The sequence below is a fragment of the Raphanus sativus genome, chromosome 2 (assembly GCF_000801105.2).
Source record: "Raphanus sativus cultivar WK10039 chromosome 2, ASM80110v3, whole genome shotgun sequence".
In the NCBI taxonomy this organism is placed as follows: domain Eukaryota; kingdom Viridiplantae; phylum Streptophyta; class Magnoliopsida; order Brassicales; family Brassicaceae; genus Raphanus; species Raphanus sativus.
The window spans coordinates 36,097,981-36,125,026 of NC_079512.1; the positions used below are offsets into that span (position 1 = coordinate 36,097,981).

The 27,046-nt window shown below is 34.2% G+C and overlaps 5 protein-coding genes and 1 pseudogene across 6 annotated transcripts; 4 read left to right on the forward strand and 2 right to left on the reverse strand.

The window, feature by feature from the left end:
* Nucleotides 1-5,854: 5,854 nt before the first annotated feature.
* Nucleotides 5,855-8,612, forward strand: LOC108841865 (serine carboxypeptidase-like 29). Its single transcript, XM_018614642.2, has 10 exons — nt 5,855-6,148; nt 6,474-6,581; nt 6,690-6,785; nt 6,873-6,965; nt 7,052-7,137; nt 7,231-7,497; nt 7,579-7,712; nt 7,804-7,899; nt 7,979-8,084; nt 8,181-8,612. Exons 1-10 carry the CDS (start codon nt 5,893-5,895, stop codon nt 8,370-8,372), a joined length of 1,434 nt encoding a protein of 477 aa, XP_018470144.1. The 5' UTR covers nt 5,855-5,892; the 3' UTR covers nt 8,373-8,612.
* A 2,186-nt stretch (nt 8,613-10,798) lies between these two features.
* LOC108840849 (serine carboxypeptidase-like 29) lies at nt 10,799-13,073 on the forward strand (annotated as a pseudogene).
* Nucleotides 13,074-13,583: 510 nt separating this feature from the next.
* On the forward strand, nt 13,584-16,514 carry LOC108843512 (pentatricopeptide repeat-containing protein At4g30825, chloroplastic). Its single transcript, XM_018616727.2, has one exon. It carries the CDS (start codon nt 13,684-13,686, stop codon nt 16,363-16,365), a length of 2,682 nt encoding a protein of 893 aa, XP_018472229.1. The 5' UTR covers nt 13,584-13,683; the 3' UTR covers nt 16,366-16,514.
* Nucleotides 16,486-18,202, reverse strand: LOC108843513 (myosin-binding protein 7-like). 2 transcript variants are annotated; one of them, XM_018616730.2, is made up of 3 exons: nt 18,044-18,202; nt 16,742-17,654; nt 16,486-16,673 (listed from the first exon to the last, which is right to left on the reverse strand). In XM_018616730.2, exons 2-3 carry the CDS (start codon nt 17,648-17,650, stop codon nt 16,650-16,652), a joined length of 933 nt encoding a protein of 310 aa, XP_018472232.1. In that variant the 5' UTR covers nt 17,651-17,654; nt 18,044-18,202; the 3' UTR covers nt 16,486-16,649. The 2 variants fall into 2 exon arrangements, with proteins under 2 accessions (XP_018472232.1, XP_018472230.1); XM_018616728.2 differs by lacking the exon at nt 18,044-18,202 and adding an exon at nt 17,813-17,991.
* Nucleotides 18,203-19,781: 1,579 nt separating this feature from the next.
* Nucleotides 19,782-21,798, reverse strand: LOC108823726 (heptahelical transmembrane protein 2). Its single transcript, XM_018597002.2, has 4 exons — nt 21,398-21,798; nt 21,207-21,305; nt 21,037-21,103; nt 19,782-20,525 (listed from the first exon to the last, which is right to left on the reverse strand). Exons 1-4 carry the CDS (start codon nt 21,631-21,633, stop codon nt 19,854-19,856), a joined length of 1,074 nt encoding a protein of 357 aa, XP_018452504.1. The 5' UTR covers nt 21,634-21,798; the 3' UTR covers nt 19,782-19,853.
* A 4,135-nt stretch (nt 21,799-25,933) lies between these two features.
* On the forward strand, nt 25,934-27,031 carry LOC108839554 (uncharacterized). The gene is made up of 2 exons (XM_018612308.2): nt 25,934-26,651; nt 26,774-27,031. The coding sequence occupies exons 1-2, from the start codon at nt 26,339-26,341 to the stop codon at nt 26,788-26,790; spliced, it is 330 nt and encodes a 109-aa protein (XP_018467810.1). The 5' UTR covers nt 25,934-26,338; the 3' UTR covers nt 26,791-27,031.
* Nucleotides 27,032-27,046: the final 15 nt, after the last annotated feature.

Below are 27,046 nucleotides of genomic sequence, written 5' to 3' on the forward strand. Positions count from 1 at the left end.
ACTGGACCACCTACATCCAAAAATGGCCTTAGGGATCCATTATTATTGTGGAGAAAAATGGTTAAATTAAGCATGCAACCAGCTTGACATTGAAAAGGATAGTTTGAAAGTGATATTTCAATGTTTCTACTCATTTTTTGCCTGTGACTGGTTGCATTATTATGGGAGATGTTTTACTAAAATGAGTTTTACATTGTTTATTACCAAATAGGAGGAAAGAAAATGCTTGAAAATGATTTCTCGTTTGAATTCTTTAATTATATAACTGCATTTAACAGTATCATATGTTGCACTCTGTACATGTATGAAAGATATTCACGACACTAAGGTGTAAACTGGACCACCTTTTGATTGTAATTACCTTTATGAATAACTGTGGACAAGAGAGGTAACACCTCACATAATTCCAGAGGCTAGCGCTTGGCATCAGAATGGTTGAGCTTCCACATGGGAGTCTTTGAAGATATGTACGTATCCTTCTATACAAATATATAAAACTTAGATCCCCTAGACTATATTTGTGAAGTGATTTTGTCACATGTCTTCTCTACAATCATTCTCACAAAAATAATATGACATGACTACTAAAATTAATGACATGTCTTATAAATTAATATAACATGGACAATTTTTGCCACATGTCTTCTCTACAATCATTCTCACAAAAATAATATGACATGACTAATAAAATTGATGACATGTCTTATAGATTAATATGACATGGACAATTATACTTAATGTTAATTTATATTTTTGGTAAACTTTTTAAACTATGGTAATAACTCATATATTACATTTATTTTCGATTTATATTTTGGACTTTTTAAAAATATGGTAATAACTCATAAATCATCATTAAAATAAATATATTCAATTATGGCATTTCAAATTTCGAAATATCATTTAAATTAAAAATATTTCAAAAATATATACATATTTTTAGAAAATTACAAAAATTAAATCATAAAATCAAATTAAATCGTAAAATCATTAGTTTCTTATATATCTACAGATTTTATAAATATTTTTTAATTTTAATTTTTGAAAATTATGAAATTTTCATCCCCTATACTATATTTGAGAAGTGATTTGGCCACATGTCTTCTACAATCATTTTCACAAAAATAATATGACATGGCTACTAAAATTGATGACATGTCTTATAGATTAATATGACATGGACAATTATATTTAATGTTAATTTATATTTTTGGTAAACTTTTTAAATATGGTAATAACTCATGTATTACATTTATTGTCGATTTATAGTTTTGGACTTTTTTAAAATATGGTAATAACTCATAAATCATCATTAAAATAAATATATTCAATTATGGCATTTCAAATTTTGAAATATCATTTAAATTAAAAATATTTCAAAAATATATACATTTTTTTTAGAAAATTATAAAAATTAAATCATAAATCAAATTAAATCGTAAAATCATTAGTTTCATATATATATATATATATATAGATTTTATAAATATTGTTTAATTTTAATTTTTGACAATTATGCAATTTTACATATTTAATTAAAATAAATAGATTGAAAAATCTACCTAAGATTATAATTTTAAATATATACATGCACATTCTTAAATATATTTCAAAATAAACAAAATTGTTTTTATCTTAATTTTAATGTTCAGTTAAATCAATTTAAATTAAAATATTAATAAGATAAAGAAAATTTATAATATTAATAAAAAAATAAATATAATTTATATTTATCTGTTAGAAAATTTTTTAAATTTTTTTTACTGCACATGGTGCAGGAAAACACCTAGTGCCAATATAAATTTACAACTAAATTAATTTGAATTTTACTTCACTCATAATAATATTTATATTCTAGTGTGGTATCTCCTAGACATTATTTGCAAAGTGATCTTGACACATGTCATCACCAAAATTAGTCTAACAAAAAAAATGATGACATGGCTTAAAAGAAATATGACATGGCATTGATTTAATTGTGACATGTAAAATTTTCTATATTAAGATTTATGTTTTTGGTAAGATTTTTTAAATAATGGTAATGGCTATTTTCTATATACGGATTCATATCTTTGGCAAAATTTCATAATATAGTAATAGCTACTTTATTTACTAATTATAAATGATTTTAGTCAATATATCAGTTTATGTTACTTAATTATTTTATGTAATCATCTAAAAAATAGATAGATATATAAAAATTATTTCTGTTACTTTGAAAATATAAAGAAATTATTTTATTAGTATATTTTATATTATTTTAAAAATATTTTTAATGCAATATTACTATTTGTGAACTTTCCTTTTTAATGAAATCATATTATTTATACATATATTTTCGTTTTTAAATTCACTTTATAGCCTTTATAAATATTTCCTTTTTTATTATATATGTTATTTGGAAATTTTACAAAAGAAATTTGAATAAAAATCAATTATAGTATTTAATATTATATTTTTGATTCATTAAGGGTATCAATGTAATCAACCACCGTGAGAGTTAACGTGAGCGCGACACATAGGAAACTGACTTCTCAAATAATATTATAGAGATATCTACTAAAATAATATAATTATATATATAGTAATTACGAATTTATTTTTTTCATCAATTTATGAATCATATTTTTATTATCAAAATAAGTAGTTATAATTATATATTTAAAAACTTATATATGTTATATTTATCAACTTATATATGTTATTTATATTAATTTATATATTTATTAGAACTAATTTATATATTTACAAATACACATTATTAAAATAAAAGTAACTAAATAAAGGATAATATGAATAAAGTAACTTTATAAAATTTTAATTATTATTATTACAATTTAAATAAAATAAAATTAAAAATTTAAAGTAAACTTGAATAAATCAAATTAGAAAAATTTGATTATAGTTTTAATTTTTAACTAATAAAATTAAAATTTAAATACTGAAATTTGAAAATTTATTTATAAAAAAATATTTTTAAATTTTTTATATCTGCGTATGGCGCAGGAAAACTCCTAGTATAGTTATAAGCAACAAGAAAAATATGTATATCATACATCAAATTGTGAAATAAAAAACACAATATATCGAATGAATGTGTTTTTTTCTGTGTCTGTATATGAATGAATGAATGCGACTTCGTATGCAATTACATAAAACACGTTTCATGATGTTCTATCAAAATCTTAGGAAGTTATATTAGAGAAACAATAGAAGGTATAAAAGCAAAGTTGTGTTTGTTAACACACATGAAAACATATCTTATATCTATATGGATATAAACACATACAAAAAAGAGCAGCAGTTGAAGCTTATATCTAAATGCAAAAAGCTTGAAAGCCTTTTAATAGTGTGATTGAGAACGGTATACCATTTTTAGAGTTCCTAATGTCATTCTATATTCTATAACAGTTTTACCTCCACTAAACTTAAGTAACGAGAGAGTGCTAAAAACATATCTTTAGTTCGAATTTTAAGCTAGTTATAGTAAACTAATAACTTGAAGAAAAACAATTTAGATATATAGAAAGTCATTACACCAAAATTAATACCGTCATGATGTGCTGCCACCTGAAACAAACATAAAATATATGATTGACATTAAAGAGAATCTTGTGAGATTCGTTTTTGACAACTTAGCTTTGGATTTGGAATCATCTCAACCCCACACAAATGATAATAGGATAACATGGAATCCACAAACACTCACACATATATATATATATATATATATATTTGCGCTTTCTTGTAAATATGCAAACTCATGTTAATTTTTTGGTAACTGTTGCATACTTGCATTCATAGACTTTGTAAATTGTTATGCATTCCTATGTGTATATATCAATGTCTAACTTTGAGAGGGTCGTCGCTGTTAATAAGTGGTAGAGTTAAATGGATATGGAGCCGGCTTAGTATACCGGGCGGTCAGTGCGACCGCCCTAGGGCCCACTCCAATTTTTAATTTTTTTTTCTTTTTTTTTCTTTTATCAACATATGTATATTAGAATTAAATTTAAATAGTGTTACAAAATATAATAATATGTAACATACTAATCAAAAACAAAGAAAAACATATGAATTTTTACTTTTGTTTTAAAAATAAATTTGATAATAATTAAAATACTAAAGATTAATACTAATAGGGCCCAAAATTTTTGTTTTTGTCCAAGGGCCTACGTGGATGTTGAGCCGGCCCTGGATACGGTAATTACAGCTCCCATCACACTGGACCTACTAGCTATATAATATGTCATGTCATGACATAAGGTACCACTCTTGAATTGGCTTACGTCAGGCTCATCAATGATTAATTTTAGTGCCTTGATCTTTTAACAAATTGAAATACCCAGTGTCTTGATTGTCTATACGGATAAAGAAACAAGAAACCATATCATTAATTAGTTTAAATCAATCAAATTAATTCAAGCATGGAATTTTTTACTTTCTCCTAAACCAATATTCTAGATAAATTTGTATTTTTAAATTTTTTACCAAACAAAAATTTCTAAATAAAAATTTCCTCTATTAAAAAGTTAAAAAACTATTTTTCACACATAAGCCCAGTATATCTATCTGAATTTTTTCTTTAGGCCCAAATAAGGATTGATTACAGCCCATACGTAAAGCCCACTACATATATGGTAAAAGTCTCACGATACGATACTCTGTCTTTGCTTACACGGATTAGATTATGGACTCTTTTGATGATGTTTACAAAAGATGGATTCTTTTACCATTTACTTTGTTGGTATACAACAAGCGTGCTCCGATAGTGCTGGACCCTCGAGCTTTATCAAATCGACGTCAGATAAGGCTCCAATTATATAGTCAATTATTTTTAATTTTTTTTTAGTTAAGATCAGTAAAAGTTGGAAAACGACGCACAAGATTCATTCACATGGCATAGTTTGATATGACCTTATTTTTTAATTATATAACCAAACGTAAAGAAAGAATAAGAGTTATTGCTTCGTTTTATTTATTCAAAAGAAAAGTGACGTAGCTTAGAAACGGCCCAATAGCAGGAACACGTGAAGCGATTTGGCACTTGCTTCTATTCCACACTTTCTGCATCTCGTACGCAACTACTCCAACGCAGACGCAAAGCCACGTTTTTCTGCGTTTGCAATCAGTAAAGCTATATATTAATAATACCAAAACAGCGGTTGACAACACAACAAAACAGATCTCTAATAACGAATTCAGATAAGGTCTTTCGTAATAATCCCAACTTACAAGTAATAACAGCCAAACCAAAAACGCCTTTCTGAGTCCTTTGCAGTTCAACCAACCGCGCTGAACGTTACAATCGTTAGGACCACACCACCACGGACGATGAGTGCAGAGCCGTACCTGAGTTCTGAGGGGCCCCATTCAAAATAAATATAAAAATTACAATTCTTTTAGATAGAACAATATATTTAAGTAAACATAGAATAAAAAGAAGAAAAAATATCTAAAAGCATCGATTAGACGAAACCCAGAAACCATTATCGTAAAAGGAACATCTTTTGCTTATTCTAATTTTACATTAATTTATATCTGGACTCACTAAATATTTATCAAGTTATAAACGGAACTCGGATCTATTTTTTTCTATGTGACAACATTTTTTGTTCTGTTTTGTATGTCTGTTTTGTATATATATGTGAAATTTTTTTTTAAAGTGGGGCCCTTAAAGTTGGGGGCCCCATCCAAATGTTTCACAATCCTCTGGTCAAGCCCGGCTCTGGATGAGTGGTGAAATATTAAAAAAAAAAGTACGAGCCTTTTGGTTTAGTCGAAGTATGTAATATGTTTGTGACGTCATCTCCCACGTTACTTTCTAACCTTGTCTTTAAATTTGCACAAATGATCTCCCGTTGTACTCTGAACATACCAAACAAACAACCAATGGCTAAAACCAGAGGATCTTGCTTCGCAATCGTTATTTTAGCGATTGCACATCTGTGTAACTGTGAAGAAGCTGTCTTGTCGAAAGAACAGGACAAGGTCTCGAAGCTGCCCGGTCAGAATTTCAATGTAAACTTTGCTCATTATTCTGGGTTCGTTACAACGAATGAGAAACTGGGAAGAGCGCTCTTCTACTGGCTCTTTGAAGCTGATGAAGATCCTGCCTCTAAGCCTCTTGTTCTCTGGCTCAATGGAGGTTTGTTACAGAACAAAATAAATCCCTAAGCTTTTCACCATTTTATTTTTATTTTACAAGAAAGTTCTCTCCTTTTCTAGTTTATCAATCGTACTTCAATAGATATCCAACTCATTAAACCTGTTCGATTACTAGAAGCTACTGTTTTATGATATGGATCTTGATTTTTATTAGTTTTGGAGATTGTTTTGTTATTAGGATTTAAACACTACTTTGGATTTGGAAAAACTTTCACTTTCTTATTCATTAAACCAAATGAATGGATCTTCATAACACCCTGGTCTGAGATGGAGTTTTTTTTAAAAAAATTTGTTTTACTATACAGGACCAGGATGTTCATCAGTTGGGTTTGGTGAAGCAGAAGAGATAGGACCATTTCACATTAAGCCAGATGGGAAGAGTCTTTACCTTAACCAATATTCTTGGAACCAAGGTAATTATTACTTGAAATGAGAGAGATTATGTTAGCAGAGAGAGAGAGAGAGAGATAGATATGATTCCAATAAAGCTTACAACTTCCTCTCTTTTTTCTTTTTTGTAGCTGCGAACATTTTGTTCCTTGATGCACCAGTTGGAGTTGGCTTTTCATACTCAAACACTTCATCTGATTTGCGTACCAATGGTGATAAGAGAACTGGTAATTGCTTTAGCTCCTTTTAATCTCATTGTCTTTGTTGGTGTGTGGGTGTGGGGGTTTATAGTTGTGGTGTTATGATTTGCACAGCACAAGACTCGCTGATATTTCTTCTGAAATGGGTTGAGCGGTATCCGGAGTACAAAGGAAGAGAGTTTTATATAGTCGGGGAGAGCTATGCAGGTAAACTACTTAGAAGCTTTACTTTATAATCCTTATAATATATTTTGTCTTAAATCTTCTCTGGCTTGCTTGCTTGTTATATATAGGGCATTACATTCCTCAGCTGAGTCAAGCCATTGTAAGACATAACCAAGCCTCTGGCCAAAACATTATTAATCTGAAAGGTTACATGGTGAGCCTGTCCTTATTATCAAATCCCTGTGTGATTATTTATCCAGGTCTGCAAAACTCTATAGAGATTTTGATGAATGTTTTTGTTTTAAAGGTAGGAAATGGATTGATGGATGATCTCCAAGACCAGCTCGGTCTTTACCAGTATATTTGGACGTTGGGTTTCATCTCCGACCAAACGTACACCTTACTGAAACTTCAGTGTGGTTTGGAACCCTTTATTCACTCCTCTGAAGCCTGTAATAACGCTCTGGAGATAGCGTACAAGGAAATGGGTAACATAGACCATTACAGTGTCTTCACACCGGCCTGTGTTGCAAGTGCTTCCCAGTCAAGAATGTTGCTAAAGAGAAGAAGACCAGTAAGTGACCTTGTACTCCCTCCTACTTTTTTGATAGCTTAGGTTTTTCAAAGTAATGTCATCCTTTGTTCCTTTTCTTAGGTGAATAGCCGTGTGAGTGAACAGTATGATCCTTGTACGGAGAAACACTCCAAAGTGTATTTCAATCTCCCAGAGGTTCAAAAAGCCCTCCATGTCCCACCACAACTTGCACCATCCAAATGGGATACTTGCAAGTAAAATATTTCACCTTACCAATATCTTAAGACTACAAAAAGCTTAAGACCTTTTTAACAGTTCTGATCCGAATAGATTTGTTTTTTACAGTTATGTCGTGAATGAAAACTGGAACGACTCTTCTTCCTCGGTTCTAGACATTTATCACGAGCTTATAGCTGCTGGGATTCGCATATGGGTTTTCAGGTATTTTTCTGTCTATTTTATTTTCTTCAAGTTTTTGTGGCGTCTTGGTGGTTAAAAGAGTTTTGTTCTTTGGTAACAGTGGAGACGCAGATGCTGTTGTACCAGTCACATCAACTCGGTACAGCATAGATGCTCTAAACCTTAGTACAATTAGTCCATATGGCCCTTGGTACATAGACGGGCAGGTATTAAACAAACAAATTCAATTGAGAAAGTGAGAATTGTTGTCTTCTTGTTGTTTTGGAACTTTTTTGAACTGTTGGAGTAATGATTTGAAACAGGTGGGAGGGTGGACTCAGCAGTATGCTGGTCTAAACTTTGTGACTGTGAGAGGCGCAGGGCATGAAGTTCCTCTGCACAGACCAAAGGAGGCTCTTGCGCTCTTCAAGGCTTTTATATCTGGAACTCCATTATTGTCCACACCGGAGAAAAACATCAGGAGCGAGATGTCTGAACTCGTTAGTGACTCGTGATGAGTTCTGATATAATGAAGATTCTCTCCAGTCAAAACTTTCTAGTCATTGTATGAAGAAGAGAGGGAGAGAATAAATAAGAGATTTTTATGTCTTGGTTTGGCTGGTTCTTCCTCTTCTTCTCTTTGTTTGTTTGAAACATTTTTAATGTTAGGTTCTACCATATGTACAATCCAAATTCAAGAAAACACATTGTGTTTATGAGAAATGGAAAAGTAGGTATGAACTTGTTAAAGAGTATCACCATTGGGTAAATGAAGCATCAAGGGTATAAAAAACACCCCAATGACACTCTTGGCTCTGCACTCTTTATTCTCTTCTGTAATAAAACATAACCACTCGTCATCTTTAATATTCTTCAAGACAGTGACAAGGATGTCTAAAATTGGATGTTTAGCTTTGAGAATAGAATGATTTCTTTAATATTCTTCAAGACAGTGACAAATATGTCTAAAATTGGATACATAGCTTTGAGAATGGAAGGAATAAGACTTCCCCATTGTCAAAAATGTCTTAGACTGAAAACAAGAAGTCAAAAGTATAAATATTGGTTTTTTTTTAATTATCAACGAAATGCTCTTTCCTCTCCAGGTGTAATCTGAAAACAAAGTCAAAATGACGTACTCCATCCATTTCATATTATTTATGTTTTACTACAGTACACAAATATTAAGAAAAAATATTTTTATTAAAAGTATTACTAAATTACAGTTTAAAACTAATTTATTTACTTATAAATAGAAATAATAAAAATTTAATTGGTTGCACAATTTTTGATAAAATTAAAGTTACATAGATTTGTGCAAACATCATCTATTATGAAACAATAAAAATCTTCTAAAACATCAAGTATAATGAAACGGAGGGAATAATTTTTTCAATTGCTTTAGTAATTTGTATCACAAGAAACAAAGAGAAAAATATTTTTTTTATTAAAAAAAGTCCAAACCCACATTAGCAATTTAACCGACGCAACATCAACTCTCAATTTTTCTCTGCTATATGAAAGCCGATGACACATGGAAGGAAGGATGAGGATCGTAAATGACATGTGTTTGCTAATAAAAGGAATCGTTGGAAGTTGTCACAAGAAGCTCTAGCTAGGTACATGCAGCGACACCATTCCGCTGGTATGCAATCTCTTGCCCATAGAGTTCAAAGATCTTATGGTGTTGAGCCATCAGATCAAAGATCATGGATGCAACATCAGTCCGGTGGTCCGCATTCTCTTGATCAGAAAGTTCATACTCAGAGTTGTGTTTCCCAATTGGTCCGACCGAATGTGAACCATGCCTCAATAATGAAGCCGGTTTGGACGTGGATGAGTTGTTTTATAAATTTTGACTTAAAAAGAGCTGTTAGATATTCTGATTACATATGGCTTTATTTTTACTTTTCTAACTAAAATATTAAAGAGTTGAAAAAAAAAGAAAAAAAAAAACTAAAATATTAAGGAAAACTAAACCAAAATAAGTGGTTTAAAGGACAACTAGGTGTTTTCGTCCCTTATGTGCATGTGCAGAAATAAAAACTTGAAATATGCATTATATTTAAATTTAAAATTGTGTTAATATTTTAGATTTATTATTTTGACTAATAACTTTAAACTAAAATATTGATTCGATGAAACGAAAATTAGGATAAAATTAAATAATTTTATTCATTTTAAATTTAACATATGTGTATTTAAAATTATAATCTTATATAAATTTTTATCTATTTCTTTTGGTTAAAATGTACTAAATCAAATTGTATAAAATTAAGAGAAAGTGTTGTTAGATATAAAAAATTGCATAATTATCAAACTAAAATTAAATAGCACTTATAAATTTATAGATATTAAAAAGAAACAAATATAGTGTTAGGATTAGAAATTTATAATAATTTAAAGATTTTATAAAGTTCTGAAGACTTTTTACTAATAAAAATTGTATAATTACAAAAACAGAATTAAATAATATCTTAAAATTTGTAAATTATTACTATAATTCTATTTCTATTATAATATTATATATTATTAAATTAAAATAAAATTACACTCAGATGATGTATGAGCTATTATCATGTTCTAGAAAGATTACAAAATATTAATTAGCATTAAATTAAATATAAAAATTATGTCATAATTATCTTCAAACCAGTTTTAAGAAACCATATCATATTTTAATAATGAAAATGAATGTTGTAATGACACAAACAAATTCATTCTCAAATAATATCTAGGAAATATTCATTTTTTATCATCACAAAATGTTCCAAGTGTCTTATTTAGTAAACTAGTCTATGAAAAAAATCAGATTCTTTTGGGTTAGCTTATTTACTAAAATGATTCAATAGATTTTTAAAACAGTCAGATTCTTTTGAATTATCCTGAGTAAGCTTGTGAAGTGGTCTCCCTTCATGTGTTCTAGTCTTCAGTCTTTAAAATGATCTTCATTAGCTCTCTGGTGTCAACATACTAAACAACAATGGCTAACACCAGAAGGTCTTGTTTCGTATACGCTCTGTACGCTATTCTAGCGGTTGCCCATTTGTGCAACTGTGAAGCTGTCTTGTCTCAGAAAGAACAGGACAAGGTCTCGCAGTTGCCAGGTCAGGATTTCAGTGTTAACTTTGCGCACTACTCTGGATTCATTACAACGAATGAGAAACTGGGAAGAGCGCTCTTCTACTGGCTCTTTGAAGCTGCTGAAGATGCTGCGTCTAAGCCTCTTGTTCTCTGGCTCAATGGAGGTTAAAACAATTTGTTCAGTAAAACGCATTAAACATGTTTTGATCACTATGATATACTATTATATGATATGGATCTTGATTTTTACTGTCTTGTAGCTAATTTGGTTTGGACTTTTGCTTGTATCTGATTTTATTATAGCTTTTTAGTATGATACACGTGAATCTTGAATCTTGATTCTTCTTGGTCTGAGATGGAGTTTTCTTCCTTATTATCTCTCTGTACAGGACCAGGATGTTCATCTGTTGGATATGGAGAAGCAGAAGAGATAGGACCATTTCACATTAAGTCAGATGGGAAGACTCTTTACCTTAATCAATATTCTTGGAACCAAGGTAAAACTGAAAAATGAGAGATTATGTTTGCAGAGAGAGAGAGAGAGAGAGAAAGATACGATTCCAATAAGGCTTACAAACTTTGGTGCAACTTGTTTGTGCAGCTGCGAATATTTTGTTCCTTGATGCACCAGTTGGAGTTGGTTATTCATACTCAAACACTTCATCTGATTTGCTTACCAATGGTGATAAGAGAACTGGTAATTGCTTTAGCTCCTTTTAATCTCATTGTCTTTTTAGATACTCTTTGTTGGTTGGTGGGGTTTATTGTTTGATTTGCACAGCACAAGACTCGCTGATATTTCTTCTGAAATGGGTTGAGCGTTATCCGGAGTACAAAGGAAGAGAGTTTTATATAGTTGGGGAGAGCTATGCAGGTAAGCTACTTAGAAGTTTGCTTTACTTTTCAATCATGTTCTGTTTCTTATCTTGCATATTATAGGGCATTACATTCCTCAGCTGAGTCAAGCCATTGTAAGACATAACCAAGCTTCCGGCGAAAACACCATTAATCTGAAAGGTTACATGGTAAGCTTATATCCTCATTATCTACTGGTTTACAAAATGTTTTTTGATAAATATTTTGTTTTAAAGGTAGGAAATGGGGTTATGGATGATGTCCATGATTGGCTCGGTCTTTTCCAGTATATTTGGTCGTTGGGTTTTATCTCCGACCAAACATACACCTTACTGAAACTTAAATGTGGTCCCGAACATTTCGTGGAACCATTTATTTACGCCTCTGAAGCATGTAAAAAGACTCTAAAGATAGCGGACAAGGAAATCGGTAACATAGACCGTTACAGTGTCTTTACACCGGCCTGTGTTGCAAATGCTTCCCAGTCAAGTATGTTGCTAAACAGAAGACCATTTGTAAGTGATCTTAGCCGTGTGAGTAAACAGTATGATCCTTGCACGAAGAAACACTCCAAAGTGTATTTCAATCTTCCAGAGGTACAAAAAGCCCTCCATGTCCCACCACAAGTTGCACCATCCAAATGGGATACTTGCAGGTAATTTTATGAGCCTACAGAAAAAAAAGCTTTAAGACTTTGTAAGTTGTAACGTTCTGATATGAACAGGTTTTGTTTTTTTGCAGTAAAGTCGTGGGTGAACACTGGAAGGATACTCCTTCCTCGGTTCTAGACATATACCACGAGCTTATAGCTGCAGGGCTACGGATTTGGGTTTTCAGGTCTTTTTTTCTGTATATCTTTTCTTCAAGTTTTGTCGCGTTTTGGTGGTTTAAAAAAAAGTTTTGTTTCTGTGGTAACAGTGGAGATGCAGATGCTATTGTACCAGTCACATCAACCCGGTACAGCATAGATGCTCTAAAACTTCGTCCGTTGAGTCCCTATGGCCCTTGGTACATAGACGGACAGGTACTTATACAAACAGACTCAACTGAGAATCATTTGTCTTGTCATTGTTTTGAAACCTTTTGAAAGTTTAGTCATGATTTTGAAACAGGTGGGAGGGTGGAGTCAGCAGTATGCAGGTCTAAACTTCGTGATTGTGAGAGGCGCAGGACATGAAGTTCCTTTGCACAGACCAAAGGAGGCTCTTGCGCTCTTCAAGGCTTTTATATCAGGAACTCCATTGACTCATGATGAGTTCTGATTTTGATGAAAACATGTCAATGTTGGATTCTTGTAAGTTTGCACCATTTTATGGCAGTCATAGTATCAAAACTCCAACCTGAAAACACCTTGTGTTTAGGAAAAGTATGTAAGAACTTGTTAAAGAGTGTAATAATTGATAAGAAATTGAAATAGAACTTACTATTTATTGATATATATTTTATATATGTATATTTTAGTTTTTCGATTTTCATTATCAAAGTATATTTACAAAACAAAAAAAAATAGATTAATTTGTAGTTTTGTACAAACATTATTACTTAATTTAACAAAATTTATGTTGGAATTATACCGATTTAAAACAGTTAAACTAATTTAAAATTATTTAAAATTCAAATCGGTCAGGACTGATTTGCCCGTTAAAATTTACCGTCTACAAGCTACCTAGACCGGAACCATGGTTATATGTGCTTGTCTTAAAAGAGTAGTTGGTCCGACCGGATTAAGCCGGTTAACAAAAAACTGGTAGAGCAATCTTAGAGAAGTGATCTTGCTTGGCTCTTCTTCCATCCTCATATCTATCTCTCTAATCGTTCCCACTTACTCGTCACCAGAGAAACTGAAACACTTTCGTATCTATCGAGATGTTATCGTAGGAAGTGCTGATGAGTTCGTTGAGATTATCGATTCCACTCGACGCGTTCGACTCAAAAAGGTTTCATCTTTCCGCCACTAGACCTTTCATCATCAGTTCTCCGATCAGTGTCGGTAAAATCCGAGTCGCTCGTCTCGATACCGAAGCAAACGAGGCTGAGAATGCCACTAATTCTCATTCTTCCATCGATGTAGATTCCGTAACTGAATCTAACGGTGGGAGAAGCTCTAAATTGAGAGGTGCTTATTATAAGAGAGGGATAAAGAAAGATGTAGCTCGAAAGGAAGAAAGCAATGACCTTGACCTTGACCTTGACCTTGAGGAGGGTTTGTTTGTGAACAACGATGTCAACTATTCCGCTATTAAGCCAGGTCTGAGTTTAGACCATTACAATGCTATACTGAAACGTCTCGAGAGCTCTTGCGGTGACACTAACGCCCTCAAGTTCTTTGACTGGATGAGATGCAAACGCAAGTTAGAAGGTAACATTAAAGCTTACAGTTTGATTCTCAGAGTTTTAGCGAGGAGAGAAGAATGGGAACGAGCCGAGGAACTCATCAGAGAGCTGTGTGGATCTCAGGGCTTGCAGAAGAAGAGTTTCCAAGTCTTCAACACCGTTATATACGCTTGTTCTAAAAAGGGGAATGTGGAGTTGAGTTCAAAGTGGTTTCAGATGATGCTGGAGTTAGGTGTTAGACCAAACGTGGCTACGATAGGCATGCTCATGGGTCTTTACCAGAAGAACTGGAGCGTTGACGAAGCGGAGTTCGTGTTTTCTCATATGAGGAAGCTTGGGATCGTGTGTGAGTCTGCTTACTCCGCGATGATAACGATCTACACTCGTTTGAGACTATACGGTAAAGCAGAGGAAGTTATAGGCTTGATGAAAGAGGATAGAGTGAGGCTGAATCTTGAGAATTGGTTGGTGTTGGTCAATGCTTATAGTCAGCAAGGGAAGATGGAGCAAGCTGAGTCTGTGTTGATCTCTATGGAAGCATCAGCAGGTTTCGCTCCGAATATCATTGCGTACAATACTCTAATCACTGGTTACGGTAAGGTTTCTAAGATGGAGGCTGCGCAGAGTTTGTTCCACCGCTTCTATGATCTTGGTCTGAAACCAGATGAGACAACTTACAGGTCAATGATCGAAGGTTGGGGCCGTGCTGGCAGTTATGAACAAGCGAAATGTTACTACCAAGAGCTGAAGAGGTTGGGATATAAACCTAACTCGTCAAACCTCTTTACTTTAATCAATCTGCAGGCTAAGTATGGAGAGAACGAAGGTGCCATCAAGACTATTGAAGATATGGTGAATGTCGGATGCCAATATCCTTCGATCCTTGGCATCGTTCTGCAGGCTTATGAGAAGGTTGGGAAGATTGATGCAGTGCCTTACGTTCTCAAAGGCTCTTTTCACAACCATATCCGTTTGAACCAGACGTCTTTCTCGATTCTAGTGATGGCTTACATCAAACACGGTATGGTTGATGAGTGCTTGGCCTTGCTGCGAGAGAAGAAATGGAGAGACGCAGCGTTTGAGTCCCACTTGTATCATCTGCTGATATGCTCTTGCAAAGAGTCTGGTCGGGTCAATGATGCTGTGAAGATATACAACCATACAATGGAATCTAACGACGAAATAAGTCTTCATATTACGTCTACGATGATTGACATTTACACTATGATGGGTGAGTTTGGTGAAGGTGAGAAGCTTTATTCAAAGTTGAAATCTTCTGGAGTTGTGTTGGACAGGATTGGATACAGCATTGTGGTGCGGATGTACATGAGAGCCGGAGCTTTGAAAGAGGCGTGTTCTGTTCTAGAGATCATGGATGAGCAGAAAGACATTGTTCCTGACGTGTTCATGTTCCGAGATATGCTTCGGTTATATCAGAAGCGTGGTCTTCATGACAAGCTCCAGGAGTTGTACTACAGGATCCGAAAGAGTGGGATCCATTGGGATCAGGAGATGTACAACTGCGTTATAAACTGCTGTGCGCGTGCTCTACCGCTTGATGAACTCTCGAGAACTTTCGAGGAGATGATTCGGTGTGGGTTTACTCCTAACACAGTCACGTTCAATGTCCTCCTTGATGTTTACGGCAAAGCCAAGCTCTTCAAAAAGGTCAATGAGGTTTTCTTGCTGGCCAAAAGACACGGAGTTGTGGATGTGATATCTTACAACACCGTTATAGCCGCATATGGACAGAACAGGGACTTCGAAAACATGTCGACAGCGATTAGGAACATGCAGTTCGACGGGTTTTCTGTGTCTCTCGAAGCTTATAACTCAATGCTGGATGCGTATGGGAAAGACAAACAGATGGAGAAGTTCAGAAGCATCTTGAAGAGAATGAAGAAGTCGTCTACTTGCGAGACGGATCGTTACACGTATAACATCATGATCAACATTTACGGAGAGCAAGGCTGGATCGATGAAGTGACGGATGTGCTGAGAGAGCTGAAAGAATCTGGACTTGGTCCTGACCTGTGTAGCTACAACACGCTGATAAAGGCGTATGGTATAGGTGGGATGGTTGAAGAAGCTGTTGGGTTGGTGAAAGAGATGAGGTTAAGAGGGATAACGCCTGATAAAGTTACCTACACCAATCTGGTCACTGCTTTGCGCAGGAACGATGAGTTTCTTGAGGCTATTAAATGGTCCTTGTGGATGAAGCAAATGGGTATATAGACAAAACAGAGTTTTCCATACACATAGCTGGTTCTGTTTTTTTCTTTTTCTTTTTTCAATGTTTGTCTATAGTTGCTGCTTCTTATGAGGGCGTGCATGTACAATCTGATCAGTGATTAATAGTCAATGAATAAGTCTTATTCTTAGTAGATTTACAGAGAACGTTAGTGAGCTCTTTGTACAAAAAGTTACAGATCTCAGCTTGAGGCAAACAAAAACAGAACACAATGACAAACACTAAAACAAAAAAAACAAAAATCTTCTTGCATCTTTCTCTTCTTTGTTCATAGCCAGAAATAAAGCATTGCCTGTTTCAGTAAACATGCCAAACATTGTTAGTTCTGACAAAAATAATGAAAGACCTGATTGAATGTACCTCTTGAACGGAAACAATGGCTGGTTCGATCCATGGTTGTTGATTCTCCACTGTATTTGAGCTCTGCACTTCAGATGATTGCACAGGACTTACCTCCTCCTCCTTCAGACGACTTATCTGTTCATGCTTAATCACTCCACTAGTTTCAGGATCTGTCTTAGTTCTTTCCCTCTCAAGCTGCTCTACCTTCTGTCTCAACAGCTGCAGTTCAGCTACTTGATGCTCTGAACGGTCTCTCTTGCCGCTTCTGTCTCTTGTCTGTTTAGTTGATTTCTTTTTCATCTTTGTCTGCTTTGCAACCTTCATCTTTAGAGCGTCCTCAGTTTTAAGCTCTTTCACTTTCTCATCCAGCTTCTTGATATGGTCCCAGTACACATCAAAGTAACTCTTCTGCGAATCCAAGCTCTCCTCAATAACTTCCTTCTCCACGGGAATAGAAAGATCATTAACCAATTCTGGAGAAGGTATTTGAGATCTATCACTCAATGACTCATGATAATTCATCTTCTTATCATTCTCTTGGAGCTTAACATCTAAGCTATTCAAGTCACTATACTCCAAGCTCAAAAGTTGGCTTCTGTAAGCTTCCACTTGGTACTCAAGCGCAGTGATCACAAGCTCTTTCTGGTGAATAAAATCTTCCAAATGCGCAAACCACGTCTCAGCGTGAGACATCTCTTCCTCGGCTATCCTCTTGTACTGTCCAGCTTCCCTGGCCAGCTCAGCTTTCTCTCCTTGCAGCCTGAGAATCATTGACAAGGCCTCGCTTGCTGATGTGGCAGATGCCTCTCTCTCTGCGTTTAACTCATCTTGGAGCCTCTCAATTACTTCTTTGCTCTCATAGAGAGCGAGTCTTAGATCGATTATATCAGCTCCAGGTATTCTAAAGCTGCTGCTTCGTTCAAGCATATCTCTGCAAACACACACACACAGAGAAAAAAAGATTTATACATAAATGTTCTGTAATAAATTTCATTCATCCCATATAAAGTTCAAGACAAGAATAATATTTTATTTCCCACCAAAAGAAGCAGCAGAATATAAATGATGAAAGAAAGAGTCTCATTGTACCAAGAAAGTTGCGGACGAAGAGGAACTAGATTGGTGAAACTTGCAGATCCTATGAGAGTGATAAATAGTTTATTCTCTTGAACGGAGGAAATAGTTCAAATGGAAGAGATGAATATTTCTGGTGAGTTTTACAGAAACTTTTATCTAACCAAAATGGAAATTATCTAAACAGGGAATGTAATCACTCAAACAAGCCACACCAGACAAAAAAAAATCATTATGGTTACTTACCAATATCAAAAGTAGGCAGGTTACAGAAACATATCAGATCATAAACAAGACAAAGTGCTTCAACTTTTTTTCTCAGCACAAAGAAACACTGACTGTATCAAAAAACAGTGAATAATCTTTTGTAAAATAATGATGAAATGCTGGAATATCTCAAAGAAAATAGCTGGACCGTATTTGGTGAAATAATCTTTGAATGATTAAAAGCTTAATGTGACCTTTAATATTTGCGTGGGGCATGTCATTGTTGTTTGAAATCTTCTTTTGAGTTAAATTCTGAAAAATCTTTTTATAAAATGTTAAAGAAAACAAAAAGAGAGATTTCAAGTATTCAACGGCTCCTTACAGGGCCAAGTATAAGTTCCAGTGGGACCAACGGTGGCCGTCTGGCCGACCTCTTTTCGCCACGTGTTAGAGACAGAGACTTGTGTCTGAAAATATATACACAAACTGATACAGCGATAGAGAAGGATTCAATAGTAACTCCAAATCTTTGAGACCACAAACTCAGGTTGAAAGAAGAATACAAACTGTGTTTCTGCAGATTGTAATTAACAACTTGTTGTAGTGAAACTATAAACACAACCATCTATCACCACCACCATCCTCAGTTTCTTTCTTGTGTGCCAGAGAAGAAAATTAAAAAACATATTATATACTAAGGCCTTGAGAAGACTGCTACTGACTCCCACTCTAAGCTGCATATCACATCCTGCATAATCCAATGTACCAGAATTGAGAAAGCATAGCTGATCAGAAGTAAAGGTTGAAACAGAGTTAGATGAAGCTTTCACCTGTGGATTCTGTCTGTCGATGTCAAAATTGTTAATGGCACAAGGTTCAGCCAGAAGCTCGATCGGTTCTTCCCCTGAGCCAGGACCAAAAAAAAAAGAGAGGAAACATCAGTTTGGTAAACTCATGCAAGAAAGAGAGAGAATCCTTGAGGACGTGTGTTAAATTCATGCATGAGAGTCGTATTGAACTTCCCATACCTAACTTTCAGAGAGAGGATTGTTTGTACTCTCACTTGCTCCAACTCCAGAAAGAACGATAGGTTGCTTTGGCCATCGAAGATCCCAAGCAAAAACAGTTATTCTTCGGGTTGAGAGATTGGATCTCGGGTGACGAAGATTCAATAGAAGGCTGCTGCGAAGAAACGATACAAAGCGGAAGCTTGTGGAAGCCATCTAACTCCGTCAACGTACCTGGATTGAGGTACTCTATGGACACTGAACGAATCCTGCATCTCCATGGCTAAACAGAGGTTTTAGGACCGAACCAAATAAACTCTGTCGGAAAATTAGAAGCTTCAGACATGTAAGTTTACGTAACTACCCTCGTTCCTTTGCTGTTATTAATAAAACAGTTAGGCGGTAACTGAACTTTTTTTACAAAAGCTAACTATTAGACGAATTATTCCTAAACGTTCAAGAAATATTACATTTTGCATTTGTATTAAATATTTTAGTTTTGAGTCTAATTATAAAATTATCTTGATAAATTATGTAAAATAGGTTATACAAAAAAACAAATTTTTGAATTACCACTTACATCAAAATTTAACAGATCTAAAATGATTTAAACTAATTTGAATCACAAAAATGATAAACCAGATTCTAAAAAACTATTTAAGCTGTGACCAATTTGCCACCAGAATAAGCGTTAAACGTCTGCTAAACCCCTTTTAGAACATTATTTTTTTAGTAATTTTGGGTTGTGTAGTACATTGCCAATGCGTATCTTCCATGTAACACATACATTATGATACGTTGAATGAAATATCACTAAACGTTTTACAGTTCTGTTACTTGCTTCAAAAGGCACAAGAAGGCGAAGCACGTCGAAAATCCATGATAAGAAGAGAGGCAACACTATGAGCAAGAGCTCCTAACACTACAAACACATGGAATATCTGATGGCTATGTCCCGCAATATCGAAAGCACCAGGCTTCCATCTCTCCGGTATACGGCTAACGTAAAACCCTGCCCCCGTTGCATACAACACAGCCATCGCTAGCTCGTAACCAAGAGCGATAAGCACGTTGGGATGATCCCAGTGAAGGTAAAGCACGTGCGAAGCGGGTATGACGCCTGAGAATCCCATCGTTAGGAAAAGAGCTGCCCTGAAAGATCTGAAACGGGGAGCTGAGAGTGCTGGAGAGAGGAGAGCAAAGATGGCGAGGAGACCAAGGATAGAGATCGAGGAGAGGTAGAAGAGGCGCCAGTTAGTGTGGCAAGAGAATGCGTAGTAGATTGGTGCGAAGAAGGAGCAGACGATCATGAGGGAGATTCCTGCGTAGTCTAGGCGCCAGAAGAAGAGGTTGAAACGTCTGGAGTGGCAGGCGAAGAGGTGTGACATGGAGCTGCAGATCAAGCAGGTCATTGCTCCGGTTAAGAAGACTAGCCATGGCCATTTGGGAACTGTTTCGTAGTTAACTTCTCCTTGTGTGTTCAAGAACGAGCTAGTGTGTGTCACGTTCGAGTCCTGCCAAGAGACACATACTTTTAAACTTAAAAATCATTTTTAAAACATGTGATTTGGGAAAGGTAGGTGAGCAGAGAGAAAGAGTAACAAAAAAACAGAAGGGAGAGAGAAAAATCCAAGAAAGCCGAAACAAATAGTGGGGGGCAGGTTACATGTGATTCAAAGTAGGTGGGGGCATAAATCAAGCCTAAGAAACTGAAGTAGCCATTAACCAATGTAAACAAACATAAAGTAATAAGCAGTGGCAGATCTATGAGAACTAATTTTAATTAAGGATATTATCATGAACTTTGAGTTAGTAGGGAAGTCTGAGCTAAATATTTAATAAAATGAAAATTCTGAGCTAATTAATCTAAAGTAAATTTAGTGAGCACAATGAACATGACATGATGGGTGAAAGTTGCCAACTATTGAAAATTGCAATCACCATATCATATGTTAACATGAGCACAAATGTCTTGCATGTATACTTAAGTATAAACAATGTCACAGAAAGGCATAAGAATCTTACGTGATGATCGCTGGAGAAGAAGTAAACGGCTTTAGCCATTGACGACCACGGCCAGCGAATTGTCACTCTGTCATTAGGACCCCACCAACCCAAGAAAGTTGAATTTTCTTTATTAATAAAACAAAAAAACAGAGCTCAAAATGACGACTTTCACCTTCTAGAATTCTTACCCGGAGAAGGCGCTGACAAATCCGGCGAGGCCGAGCTCCGTGGTTTCCATGGAGCTCACCACCATCATCCATCCGAATATCAGAAACCCACCTAAGTGCCTGTGGTTTAGCAAACCGGAACCAATCTAAATTTCGAAAACCAGAAAATTTCACAAAAGGTTTATTTATAATTTGATTATTATAAAACATACGTCCAGATGTTGAGAGTCTCGTTGTGCCACGAGAAAGCGCTGAGGAAAGTCTCCTTGAGAGACCATTCACATCGGTAATGATTGTGTATGTACTCGTTGTCTTTGAGATACCTCGGCAACTCCTCGAACTTCATCAATCTCTTCTCAGATCTCTTCTTCTCACATGAATCCAAAGCCTTTTCATTTCTTGACGTTGTTGTCTTGGAAGATTCCCTCACCGCTCTCCGTTTCTGCATGATTGTTACCTCCCTCTCGGACCTCCCCGGAAAACAATAAAACAAATGGGAGGACAAATCGAGAGTTCGAGCTCCGGCGAGATTTCCGGCGAAGCAACCACCGTCGTTTATCTCTTTTATGTATTTTTTTTCTTGATATTGAGAATTAGTTTTGGTCTAGCGATCATCGTGGATGCTTCGTCTCCTACTTATACGGAGAAGAAACCTCTTTGGATTTTTAAAAAACGAGCAAGCTTCGTTACTTTCGTCTTCGTCCTACGTGGCAAGCCTTTGACCGGTCTTTATGTCCACGTGTTAGCTTGTGGTTGGGTGTCTTAGTTTTGCTTATTGTGAGGAGGATTACAGGTGATTTATATTTACCCGCCGTGTCCGTTTGAAACAAAAATAAAAATCATAAAGTTAGGGACTACCAGTTGGGAAGGTGAGAAATGCAGAAATTGTGGTGTCATTAAACAATTTAGTGTTTTCAAAGTTACACAAGTGGAGTGACGTAATTATTTTAATTCCAAAAAACCTTGTTTTTTACCCTAAGTTTTTTTTATGTACATTTCTCGAAACCAACGTAACATGTGATTAACTCTAAATAATCTTGTCGTGTTTGGTTTTTAATCATATAGCACTTCTCAAATGAATTGTCGTTTACGAAGTTGATAGACTTTCTAGTTCACGTTATGACCAATGCTGATATAAAATATGCTTCCTGTTTTATAAACTGTTAGAATCATCTCTCTTGATATACTCCCTATTTTACTTTACATCAGACCAATTACAATGATAATTAATACAACCACTTTTGAGTAATGAAATCTATATTTTCATGTCATTTTTCCAGACTTGATTATAAGACGGAGCGTGTTGATCGAAACAATTAAACCATAGGCCACAGCAACATAGAATGTAAGAATAAGTAAACTTTTTATTGGTTGTAGATTCTCCAAGGAGGATTAGATTCATAAGACAAGACACCACGTACATCTCTTTTCTTAATCGTATAAACCTGAAATTACTGTTAAATTAAATTGTTTATTATAAACTAAACGCGTCAAACCTTTTAATATACGGATTTAAATTGAATCCGCTTATGAAAACAAAATACAGTTGGCCCAGAAATCGACGTTGGCATGTTGCTCCAATGTTACATAGTGAACTGTGCAAAATTAAATAAATTATGTAGTTAACTACATCATGTATTCTATGGATTATGGTGATAGTGGAAGTGGTGTGGAACAATGGACTTGACGAAGTAAGTAGACTGAGTCTTGTTAATGGTAGGATAGACATAACAAAGTGATTAAATGAGTGTTCATTCGAGAAAGTGATATTAAATGAGTGAATCAAAAATGGAAATCAAGCACTTTTTGCCAAAAAAATGGAAATCACAACTTTTTGGTGTGCATATGATACTAGTTTTTTTTTTTTTAATTTATGTGAGTACATGAATATTCATGCAACTTTTCAGATTTTTGAATTTAAGGAAAAACGTCCACACTAAAGTTTATGTATAACTACATCATCGTGCGTTTCGTATTTTTCCAAATGAACCGTAAGAGTGTACTCCACCCATAGCATATGAGAAAAGAAAAGCATCAACTACAAAAATGGTTATAGCAATGGGAGAAAACATTTAAAATATCATATTTTTTACTTTCTTCCTCTAGTGATAAACTTTTATATTTGACTTGTAAATGAGATATTATTAAACAATTAATATCACAAAATGTCGACATATTTTGGATGCTACGTGAACAACACACAAGCGCATCCAATATCCCTTTTAGAAACATAAAATATGAAGCCTAAATGATTTGGTATCAAGGAACTTGGACTCTCAAGAATCAGGTGTGAGTCGGACTCAGCAATTCTTATCAAAGCTCTCAAAACAGATTCATCTCTGGCTGGTCTCTATGGGATTTTAGTGGATATTATCTCTTTAACTTCTTCTTTTGAATGTATTTCTTTTCACTGGATTTTTCGTGTGAAAAAATGATGTAGCTGATAAGCTAGCAAAACAGGCTTTGTCTGTTGAACTGGTTTTAATGGCTCCAACTACTTTGGTTTTATTATTTAATATAAGTGTGTTTCAAAAAATATATATATATATAGCTTTTGGAATACGAAAGAACTATACAGTGTGTATAAGTTTGGACAATATATTTGATCAAATCTGATACACCTCAAGCGAAAGATTGCGAATTTTTACTTTATAGAACGTACCATACCCAAGATTTTTTATGCTGTATCGGCAGCAGCTGGATTCCTTGAGACTACTAGGCTGATAATCGGCGAGTGTTACTAGTGTTGTTGTGTTACGTTGCATGATAATCATGTGTTTTTTAGATGTCCTGTACATGACTATCTCTTTACTGAAATGTTTCAACTTTCTAGAATTTTAACTATTTAATTAGTAGGTATTTAACTAACGATAAAAATCATGGTATGGGTTGATGGGGTTGGCCACTTAGCTGACTAAATACAGGCCGTATATCTACTATATACTATTCCCACATACACACACACACACACATATACACTATACATATTTAAAAAAAATATATATATAAGAATCCAAATGATTTGTTAAGTATATTCCAAGTTGTCGTGAAGTGAACATATTTTCTAGTTTGCTTTGTTGGTCCGTTTTCCAACTAAATCGATTCTTAGACGCCATTGATTTCTTAGGACGAGTATTAACAATAAACAATACTCAACAGAAGAAGATGGACTAAAGATTACTCAGTATATCTCTGTGAAGTGTATAAATAAAGATGAGTGTTACCGTAACGTAGTAAATTGCATAAACTTAAAAGAAAACATCAATATTTTAGTAGAGTCTGTTGGTCGGTTCTTAGACCATCTCCAATGTATTTCCTTATTTTTTCTTTTATAATAGAAGAACTCTATAATAGAGATGTATTCTTCTGTAATGTATTTCTCTATTTGTTCTTCTAAAAAGGAATATTCTTAAAAGATTCTTTTATAATTTTACAATTAAAACATTTTATTTATAAATATTGAAAATTCACCCAATCATGTAATCTTTTTAATTTTCATAAAATTGTAATATTATTTAAACTAAAATTTTTATTACAAAAAGCTATCATATATAATAAAATAAAATAAAGTAGACATTACCTAACCATAATACTATATTTTTACATAAGTAATTTGTTAATGCATTTCGAAGTGAGAAATAAATATTGATTAATATTTAGGTTGAACTTAAAGATTTTTATTAATATGTTAAATATATGTAAAACTTTTAATAGTTAAATTTTAATTTTAGTTTCAGTTAAAATAAAACGTTAAATTTCATTTGTTAATTTTTTAAATTTTGAATAAATTAATAGTATTTTTATTTTTGATTATTTATAATTGTGAAAATTTAAAAATTATTATGTAAACTGAAACTGTGTTATTATATGTAAAAAGAATTATATTTATCTATAAACATGTATTTTAATTATAATCACAAAAAGTTAAAAAAATCATTTTGCAAATAAAAAAATATGTCTCTATTATAGAGGATTGCTATTTTAGAGGAAGAAATAGAAATGGGTTGGAGTAGATTTTACTCTATTATAGAGTATAGAGACAAATATAGTATAGGGTTGAAGATGCTCTTGGGCATTAGCTGATATTGTTGTAAAAAAAAAAGACTAACAAAGCAAATATATATACAGATGTTCTAATAAACATTAACATCAATATATCATTATGTGTTTTTAACTTTTGTTATTTTTGCTACATACATACATACTTTTATTTTGGCTTAGGGTCCTAGTTTGGACCGGCGCTGGATGTATGTATCGAGACACAACTAGCTAGGAACATATAAAACTTGATTAAATTGGAGGAAGTAAACTAAATCAGATAAAACCATATCCATATATGATCATCTGTTTGTAAACTAACAAACCTAACACAGATATCAGATATACTTCCAAATCGTGGTTTGATTATGTAAGCAAGTTTGTTCAGTTTGGTTTTAACGACATTCATAATTGCGTGTAGTACTGTTATACTGGGCAGTTATAATGGGGGCCATTTAGGTGGTAGAAAAGTTTTTTCTTTTTACAAACCCAAGAAAACTTTGGGGTATTTACGAACACTCTTAAAAATACAAGACGTTTTCTATAAATACTGAGAACAATGACAACTCTACAAATCTCCTAGGGAGCAAAACGCAGAAGAGTGTCTCGTCGACCTTTAGCCCATAAGTTTTTTTTTTTTTTTTGCTAAAACCTGTAGCCCATAAGTTGCAGCAAGATTAGCTTCAACAAACCCTTGAGAATATCTGCAAACAACGTGATTTATTAAAGTTTTGATTAGGTTTTAATTTTGGACAGTGGCTAATAAACCCATTTTTGCTTGTAACTGCGGCTTAATACCACTTTAACTTGTTCAATTTGTTTTGTTCTTTTCATTTTTGGGTTTAGTGTTAGTTTGTCATTTACTTACATTTTCTCATATATAAGAGTCCATGCATTGGCTGCCCATGTAGTTGTAGTTACGAGGAAAGTAATCAGAATCTCACACAAATTTCCAGCTCTTTTGTCACATGACACCAATCATAGTAAAGCCTACTGTCTCAACATAAAAAAAAAATTCACAAGGCCTACTGTCTGTTATTTTGCTAAGCCAGTATATAAACACCAGGCCCCTAAACAACTTCATTCAAAGCCACACTCACTAGATTCACACTTAAATGGCTACAGGCTCTCGTGTTTTGATTGGTCTAACAATGATCCTTATACTCTTAGGAGAAATGCTAGTTCCAGGGGAAGGGACGTGCCAAGGAGACATCGAGGGTCTGATGAGAGAATGTGCTGTCTACGTCCAGCGTCCTGGCCCAAAGGTAAACCCATCCGCAGCATGCTGCATAGTTGTTAAGAGATCAGACATCCCCTGCGCATGTGGCCGTATCACAGCCTCAGTTGAAAAGATGATAGACATGACTAAGGTTGTTCTTGTTACTTCCTTTTGTGGGAGGCCTCTCGCTCATGGTACCAAGTGTGGAAGTAAGTCTGTTATCCATTAAGCAGCTTCATACTTTCATGGCTGTAATCTTGTAAAAACGGAAGGTCTATTTTCAATTGTTTTTTTTTGCTATCCTAGTGTGTTAATGTTCCTTATGTGGCAGGCTACATTGTGCCATGAGATTTGGGACCAGAACTTAAGACGCTATGGCTTTCTGGATAAAGTGTTGGTGCTCTACGGCCTTACTAGTCGCTACTTTAAATCTACTGTTGCAACTTCTAATGTATTGATCAAAATAAAAGTAATTCTTTGTTAGTCTTGGAAGACCATGGTGTCAAGCTTCAATGTTGTTTAAACCGGATTACTAAAGCATGATCTTGATCAGCTAACCAAATCTCTGAACTATGATCCATAGTAATTACCAGAGCTAACCATA

Bases quoted from the DNA above. Each gene is read 5' to 3' on its own strand.
- LOC108841865 (XM_018614642.2), top strand. From the start codon at position 5,893: ATGGCTAAAACCAGAGGATCTTGCTTCGCAATCGTTATTTTAGCGATT. The intron at 6,149-6,473 runs GTTTGTTACAGA...TTTACTATACAG, and splicing joins TGTTCTCTGGCTCAATGGAG to GACCAGGATGTTCATCAGTT. The intron at 6,582-6,689 runs GTAATTATTACT...TCTTTTTTGTAG, and splicing joins CCAATATTCTTGGAACCAAG to CTGCGAACATTTTGTTCCTT.
- LOC108843512 (XM_018616727.2), top strand. From the start codon at position 13,684: ATGAGTTCGTTGAGATTATCGATTCCACTCGACGCGTTCGACTCAAAA.
- LOC108843513 (XM_018616730.2), bottom strand. From the start codon at position 17,650: ATGCTTGAACGAAGCAGCAGCTTTAGAATACCTGGAGCTGATATAATC. The intron at 16,674-16,741 runs GTACATTCAATC...TTACTGAAACAG, and splicing joins CCATTGTTTCCGTTCAAGAG to GCAATGCTTTATTTCTGGCT.
- LOC108823726 (XM_018597002.2), bottom strand. From the start codon at position 21,633: ATGCAGAAACGGAGAGCGGTGAGGGAATCTTCCAAGACAACAACGTCA. The intron at 21,104-21,206 runs GTAAGAATTCTA...TCCTAATGACAG, and splicing joins TTTGTCAGCGCCTTCTCCGG to AGTGACAATTCGCTGGCCGT. The intron at 20,526-21,036 runs GTAAGATTCTTA...GTCTCTTGGCAG, and splicing joins TCTTCTCCAGCGATCATCAC to GACTCGAACGTGACACACAC.
- LOC108839554 (XM_018612308.2), top strand. From the start codon at position 26,339: ATGGCTACAGGCTCTCGTGTTTTGATTGGTCTAACAATGATCCTTATA.